Source organism: Miscanthus floridulus, chromosome 5 (assembly GCF_019320115.1).
Source record: "Miscanthus floridulus cultivar M001 chromosome 5, ASM1932011v1, whole genome shotgun sequence".
NCBI lineage: Eukaryota > Viridiplantae > Streptophyta > Magnoliopsida > Poales > Poaceae > Miscanthus > Miscanthus floridulus.
In genome coordinates, this window is record NC_089584.1 from 134,020,577 (window position 1) to 134,028,720 (window position 8,144).

At 52.0% G+C, this 8,144-nt stretch overlaps 1 protein-coding gene across 1 annotated transcript; it reads left to right on the forward strand.

The window, feature by feature from the left end:
- Positions 1-2,108: 2,108 nt before the first annotated feature.
- On the forward strand, positions 2,109-3,624 carry LOC136453682 (myb-related protein 308-like). Its single transcript, XM_066454241.1, has 2 exons — positions 2,109-2,569; positions 2,692-3,624. The coding sequence occupies exons 1-2, from the start codon at positions 2,307-2,309 to the stop codon at positions 3,233-3,235; spliced, it is 807 nt and encodes a 268-aa protein (XP_066310338.1). The 5' UTR covers positions 2,109-2,306; the 3' UTR covers positions 3,236-3,624.
- Positions 3,625-8,144: the final 4,520 nt, after the last annotated feature.

An 8,144-nucleotide genomic window follows, 5' to 3' on the forward strand; every position in this document is an offset into this window, starting at 1 on the left:
CTGCGTGCCGGCGATCGGACGGACGGCGGATCCGGCGGCCGTGCCGGGCCAGATCAATCGTCCACCCGAGCAGAGCAGTTCCCAACGGAACGGGGCAACCGGGCATGTTCGTTTTGACCCGGAGGGGCACGCTGTCTGGTCCCCCTCTAGTTTACGCGATTCGAGCCCACCAGCGCTACCAAACTCCGCAACCTACACGGCTTAACTGGCGCGCGAACAACCTAATCAGGACTACTAAATTATTGGCTCTCCGTCCCCCCCGGTCCACCACAGCCCTCAGGACAGGAGAGAGAGAGAGAGAGAGAGAGAGAGAGAGAGAGAGAGAGAGAGAGAGAGAGAGAGAGAGAGAGGATGGGGATTAAAAGGAGGAAGGGACTAGCCACACATGACGAAACGCTACGAGCAACAGGCAGCACAGCTCATGGGGTAGCTAGCCAATCGGTGGCGGTTGCTCCACCAGAATTTGGAAACAAGTACCACACTGATCCCCCGCCTTCTCGCGTGGCGTCGGCCTTTTTTCTAATCATGAACTGGCCCGCCCCGAGTTAGCTAACCACCAGGAGAAAAAATGTCTCCCGCACTAGCGGGAGAGGTAAAGTGTGAAAAGAGATGCTGGTACAAGTGTAATGAGAGGAGTTGCGTAAGCGTAACTAACAAACTACTCCACCGAGGATGATGGACGGATTGGTCTAATACAATACTACTACGTACTCCAGGCAGGACGGTAGAAGTAGCACATGTAAAGTTGGCAGTGTCTAAACTTGGCGTGCCTTTTTTTTCTATCAAGTTCAAAAGAAAACTCACCGTTTATCGGGATCAATACTAGAGTACCCGAAGAGGAGGGGCTAATGATCATTGATATTAATTCATCCGAACAGTCAAGAGCGCGACTACGGCTCCAACCGACCTCTAGGCGTGCGGGCTTCGTCTCGACCGACCTCTGAAGAGCCTCCGGGGAAGGACTCCGCCTCGTCCGACCCTTGGGTTTGCGCTCCGCCTCGTCTGACCCTTGGGTTTGTGCTTCGCCTCGCCCAACCCCAAGCCCGCGGGCTCCGTCTCGCCCGACGAAGACCCATGTCGCCGCAAACCACTCCAGGTCCAAGTGTATGGGCCCGGGTCAAAGCTCTGACACCAGGGAGGAGACCGGCACGCCCCGATATAACCCGTGGCCACGATGGGCCATACCCGATGATTCACATCAGGAACAACGTCAGGCATACCGGTGTTGTTTTGCCTAACCATCGTACGAACACTGACAGGCGCGTTAGTTCACCACGACGTCCGCCAGGACGGAGTGGAGCACCATGACCGGCAGACGACGCCTGCGCATGGCACCAGTGACGGACAGGGCCGCGACGTGGAGCCGTCCCTGTTGACATCTACAGGGTCGGCGGGACCCGCATGAAGGATATGAAGGACCTGACGATCCTGAAGGCCTTCGGCTCTCTCTCTCGTTCTTCTCTTTTCCTCCGCTGTAACTCGTGCTTTCCCTTGGGCTATAAAAGGGAAAGCAGGGCGCCCTACGAAGGGGATCGATCAATTGAGGCCAGACCCGATTGAACCATCACGAATCCATCGAACCTCGACCCGACCAGAACACAACACAAGCACACGACTGAGCAGCAACCGAGCTCTCGGCACTCGTTCACCTTTTCCACCAGAGGCTTGAGACATGTTCCTCTCTCGCCCGTTTGTAACCCCTACTACAAACTTTCAGTGCTAGTAACACGAGAAGCAGCGATGAACTGGACGTAGAGACATTATGCTCGGGCCAATATAAACCTCGTGTTCTCTAAGCACATCATTTAAGTTAGACGCGTAATAATAAAAATTTACTGTAAATGATAACTCGAAACACCGACACCCGTTCTACCTATGATCCATCCGCCATAAAACTACTCCAGTATAGCACACGGGCGAGGTCGGCGGATCAAGCGCAAGGCATGCGACTCACCTACGGGCCAGCGCGGTCAAATGACACGCCTGCTGTAGGGGTCCAGTCAATGGGACGGAGAAATAGGAAAAAATTAGAATAAAATCCACGCTTCCTCTAAGTAGCGTCTACTAGCACGCACTGCCCCTATGCTGGCCAGCTCCCATATATACGCGCTCCGCCTCCTGGCCTGGCTATCTCCTCCCGCCTGGCCGCCTCCCCTGTTATAATATAATAACAACCAAACCAGAGCTCAGGAGGGAGCTCCAGGCAAACTCGAGTCGAGCTCAGAGGGCCAGAGGCGCCCGCCAAGAAACACCTGCGCCCAGCGGCGGCGGCGCGCGCAAGAGCACAAGGGAGGGGAGCAGCAGGCATGGGGAGGTCTCCGTGCTGCGAGAAGGCGCACACGAACAAGGGCGCGTGGACCAAGGAGGAGGACCAGCGCCTGATCGCCTACATCAAGGCGCACGGCGAGGGGTGCTGGCGCTCGCTGCCCAAGGCCGCGGGCCTCCTCCGCTGCGGCAAGAGCTGCAGGCTGCGCTGGATGAACTACCTCCGCCCGGACCTCAAGCGCGGCAACTTCACCGAGGACGACGACGAGGTCATCATCAAGCTCCACGCCCTGCTCGGCAACAAGTAAGCGCCCGGCCGCCGTTCGCCGCCCCGCCTGTACTGTACCATTCGCTCTGGATGGACTCCTTTTCCTAGTAGTAAGTACTTCGATGACTGATCCATCGGTCGGCCCATGCATGGCGCAGGTGGTCGCTCATCGCGGGGCAGCTGCCCGGCCGGACGGACAACGAGATCAAGAACTACTGGAACACGCACATCAAGCGCAAGCTGCTGAGCCGCGGCTTCGACCCGCAGACGCACCGCCCGCTCAGCGGCGGCAGCGCGGCCGCGGGCAGCGGGCTCACCACGTCCAGCACCGCCGGCTTCCCGTCCCCGTCGCCGGTACCCACCAGGCCCGCGCGCCCGGCCATAGCCATTCCGCTCAATGTGATGTTCGCGCGCCCGGCGCCGTCGGAGGACGGCCACAGCAGCAGCGGCGGGAGCACGGACGCGCCGCGGTGCCCCGACCTCAACCTGGACCTGGACCTGTCCGTCGGCCCGCCGTGCTCGCTGCCCAAGACGCCGGCGGCCGCCGTGACGACGCCCACGTCGCAGCAGCAGCAGCGGACGACCATCTGCCTGTGCTACCACCTCGGTGTCCGCAGCGGAGACGCCTGCAGCTGCAAGACCGCTGCGTCGCCGGCGGGGTTCCGGTTTCTCCGGCCGCTAGAGGAGGGCCAGTACATATAGGCGTCGTAAAAATCACAGTAGCGAGGCAGAGGCAACACCCAAACAACCTGTAAAAACAAGAAAGGAGAGTTTCTAATGCAGCTGATGACTGATGTGGATGATGAGAGCATCATTTTCTCATGTTTCCCTTTCTTCAAAACCGATTTGTTCTTCTTTCCGTTTTTTGAGTTTGTTGTACGGTTGATTGATCGGTTGGGTGCATCATCTTGTGAATTTGCGCATCCGATTCGGGCGGCTGCGTGACATTTGTGCCATGTCACCCATGTGGGATATACTAGTGCAAGAATCCATGATGCGGTGGGCTGTTGTTGGTAGGTACACAATTTTTTTTTATCTGGGTGCTCCCAGGAAATAAGAAACACACAAAGCAAAATTGTATCTGGGTGCTCCCAGGAAATAAGATAATAATGTGGCAAGTTAGGCACCGGAGAATTTTGGAGAAACTGACATGGCCTTGTTTTTCCGGAAAGGTTTCTTTCGTTGTTTAACCGTGAGAGTGACAGCAATGAACTTGTTTTTCTCTGAAGAAGCATTCGGCCTGTTCGCTGGTTGGTTTCTGGGCTGGCTGGTGCTGGTTTGTTGTGAGAGAAAAACACTGTTGCCTGACTGGTTTGGGCTGGCTGAAACAAACAAGCGAACAGGGTGATTGGATGAAACCGTGAACGCGGTGCCGTAGTGGTAGTTAGCCAACCAACCCAGGTTGGTCGACTAGTAAAAGGACAGTGGGAACATAAGTAAAACACACAAGATAAGTGCCGGCAGATTGCTGGATTCGAAGTAATCCTCCACGTTTGCAGTGTAATTTTTAATAGCATCGGTCAAGTAATAATATAAATGAATTAGAAATCCCTTCTCGGCGCACTGTATTTTGGATATGGGACACAGATGTATAGTTTGGCCAAACTCTACCACCAGTGTAGAAATTTTTCAAAGTTCCAATGGGGTTTTTGTATGGTTTGAAACATGAATTTTCATGCTATAAAAAATATACGGAGCATCAGTTCATACGGCTTGATGGAGGTTGGTGGTTCTGTGTCGTACATCATATAGGATTGTTCTTGTGAAGCTGCAATGCTGCATTCACACGTTTGGATAGGGCGTGATTGGTTGCCCGACCTGAACCGTTATTTGGCCCATCCCGCATCCTTTGGTGCATTCGTCTGTGTTTGGTTGCTCTACTCGTATCTTTCTTCTGCTTCCTCCCGTGCAGATTCCCTCCTCCATCCCGCACGGCTCAGTCTTCTAGATTTCTCCTTCCCTCATGGTGCAGGATGACTTGATTCACCCAGGATACAGGGACCTAAGCATCAGACACCCAAAAAACTAATACATGCATGCAACGAAACACAACCCCGTCTCGTACTGATGAGATGGACACGTGCGCAAATCGCCATACTTTCGCAGTAACTGTTTCGGAACTGATGGCTAGAGCTCAGCGTGTATCTAGGTTGAAAAATAGCATGAATCATAATTTTTCCAGTGAAAAGGAGATGAATCCCCATCGGAATCTTCCTTTACTTATCAGCTTTCCAACCACCAACTTGTCAGCCTGAAAACTGGATTAGTAAGTTCTTATCCTCTTGTCAAACCATGAACGAGAGTTTTTTGCAGGTAAGTAAGTTCGACGTGGACATGGATAAATTTTTGCTAACAGTAGGCTTAAACTTTCACCTGATGATATGCTTTGTCTACTCAACGCTTGCGCTAACAATTTTCAAAGTTTTTGACATTTTTGTCCGTATCACGTAGTACTGCGTAGTGCTTCCAGCGTACCGGTATGTATTTCTGTACCTGAAGCATCTGACACCAGTTTCATTACTCGCATATCGGAAGAGGTCAGAAGATAAATTATGACTCGTGCCTACCCCACGTACGCCGTTGATCTTGTGATTCTGACCAGCCAGTTGGGCCATGTTATTATTACAAGCTAGACTCTCGCGTACCTCGTTGCATGCTGACAACGGAGCTCGTCTCACCCAGATGATTTGCCAAACTCTAGCACGTACTCTCCGTGTTCCTGACGGCTAGCTAGAATGTGAACTCTCCGGGTGGAACGTACCACGAATTTTCTTTCTAATCATTGGACTTCTTTGTTCCTCAGGGAAGGTCTCGTTTAAATCCAGGACGTAAAGTTTTGGAGTGTTATATCAAGTGTTATATAGAGGTGTCGCATGTGGTGTTTAGATATTAATAAAAAAATAAATTATAGAATTCGTCAGTAATCCGCGAGACGAATTTATTAAGCCTAATTAATCCATCATCAGCACATGTGTGTACTATAGCACTAAATTGTCAAATCATGGACTAATTAGGCTTATAAGATTCATCTTGCAAATTAGTCGTAAACTGTGCAATTAGTTATTTTTAATCTATATTTAATACTTCATACTTGTGTCTAAATATTCGATGGAATAGAGAGTAAATTTTAAGGAATGAACTAAACCAGGCCTAATTTAGTCAGGGGGGGGCGTTTACACTTTGTCATTCTTTTTTTATTAATTAAAAAAAAGGCGTTTACATGCATGGCTTGCTTGCAACAAGATACTTACGCAGGACCTATCGGATTTCATTCATTTATAGTCGCCGTGGAGTTCTTCCCTCTCTGGTCCGTACCTTGCACACCAGAACGCTTATTGGTTTATAGGTTGTTAGTTTGTTGTGAAAGAAAAATACTGCTGGCTGGTTGATAAGCCCTGACTGAAATCAACGAGCGAATAGGCTAACTGGTTAATTGGGGATGCAATGGGAAGCCGTTCCTTTCATCTTGCCAGTTTTTTCATACGTTTTCCACGCTCATCCCCGTGGGGATCGGAGAGATACTTGTGGCAGCGACAGATTCCGTTACCTGTAACTTCGCGGACAAGTCCCCCTACCAAACCGCTTTTCCCCTCGTCGGCGGGGTGCGGATCATTGCCACGAAGCTCACGCTTCCAGGCCGGCCCACCACCCGGCACCCGGGGTGCTTGCGCGGCGGCCTCCCTTGCCGCCACCACAAGCTCGAGTGCTCGACAGCAAATTGGCGGAGGCTTTCCGTTCCGCCCGCCCGCCCACCATGGCTCCGTTCGGCTTACCAGAAGTCGACTTGCTCGACTTGTTTTTTCAATATTTTTTTTCTCATAACAATTTAGTCAGAACAGTATTTTTTAGCCGGTCAAAATTCAGCAAGCCAACGGGACCGTCGTCATCGCGTACAGCGAGCCACCAACGATCCATGCGCGTGCGGACACGCCGCGATGGTGAGCCGTGACGTCAGCGGGATTGATCCGTGTACCCACCCGAAGCTGCCTCCACGTTCCCACCGGTCGCCACGCATCTATATACACCACGCTCCACGCCCGCCGCCGAAAACTTTTTCACGGCGGCGTGAACCGTGAGGGGTTCACCAACTCAACATGTTACACAGCTGCAGCGGTGTCACAAAACGCGTCGCCTTCTGTTACATCTTGGAGAGTGCGAGAGCAGGGAGCACCGCCGCCGCCGTGAAGGCGTGAACGGCCGCATCCGCATCACAGATTCACAAGATTTATCCTGCAAGGTACGGCGGAACCAAGCGAAAAAGCGACACATCGCATAGGGTATCATCTCATCAACCAGGCGCGGCGCGACCCCACGCGGGTCCGAGGTGTGCTTTTGGGCTGCGTGGCCCATCCAACCCCCACGAAAAATCGTTCAATCATGCTGGGGCCCGGGAGCCCGTCCGCGAGGTTTGGATGAGGACAAGTCAAGTGGAGAGCATTTGCCAAGCCGCGGAAGCGAGCGCAGGGGAGAACAACGTGCGATGCGGTGGTCATCGGCGCGAGATTTCCGGGCCGCCTTTGCCTCCCTCGTACATTTTCCCGACGCCGCGGCGCGGTATAATAACAGGAAAAAAACGACCACATGGGCCATGGTTTTAAAAATGCACGGTGTTTTCGTGGTGAGCCTTAAAACGATGATGAAACACGAGGCGTTCAGACTAATCATGGAGTGTGATCCCGTACAGCTCTTTGCCGTGGAATTGTCATGGATTAGGCGCTGATGACATTGTTCTATCTGTCATCAATCTGTGGTGATATATGAATTGATAACGCCCGGAAAACTAAATGATTGGCGCAGCCAACCTGTTAGGGTGCTCAGGTGTACCATTGCTGATTCGGCCAAGAAAGCTGGCCCGAATGATGTTGCTTCCAGAACGGTACCACACCACACCACAACGGCGAGGTAGCCATCGTGCACCTGGAAAGGCAACTGTCCGATTTTGCAGTATCGCTTCCCTGATGGGTAGATCTCACCCATACACAGCCGCAAGCGATAGCAGCAACTGAAAGCAGCAGGCTTCAAGGAATCATGGGTATTTGTTGGTAGATACTCTCACGTATCTGTAGATGGAGTTGCCATGACGCTTTTCGGAAGCAGTCCCATTGTTATTATTCCAAGCTGGTCGCGGGTTAACAGTCTTTTCTGTCGTGATTCAGGGACTCATCTCTGTCGTGATAAAATCATTCAGTGGAAAACAAGGGTTCTGGGGTTAGAAAAATTCAAGTTGACGTAGGGGGTTTGAACAGATTAATGATAACCCGATGTGCTGGTTGGCTCAGCCATAATTTGTCTTACCTACCATGTTGTCCAAACAGTGTGTGAGCCGTGGCATTGTGTCCATATGACATACTTGCGGCACTGCAGCAGCTTGTCCCTAGCTATTCCTCTACGTTTAGCACTGTAGCAGGCATGTGACTTGCCAAAACCTTCTCCGTGAGCAGACGCCAAGCGGTATACAGCAAGAGAGAATATTGGCTACAGCCTACGTACTCCATGTTGAAGAACTTGGTGCCTCTACTATTTGGATGGATAGGTTAGGACGTTAGGTGCTGTGCTTTAATAGTTGCAGAGGTTGGGGATCCAGGCTAATCGATCTGCACTTGAACTAAAG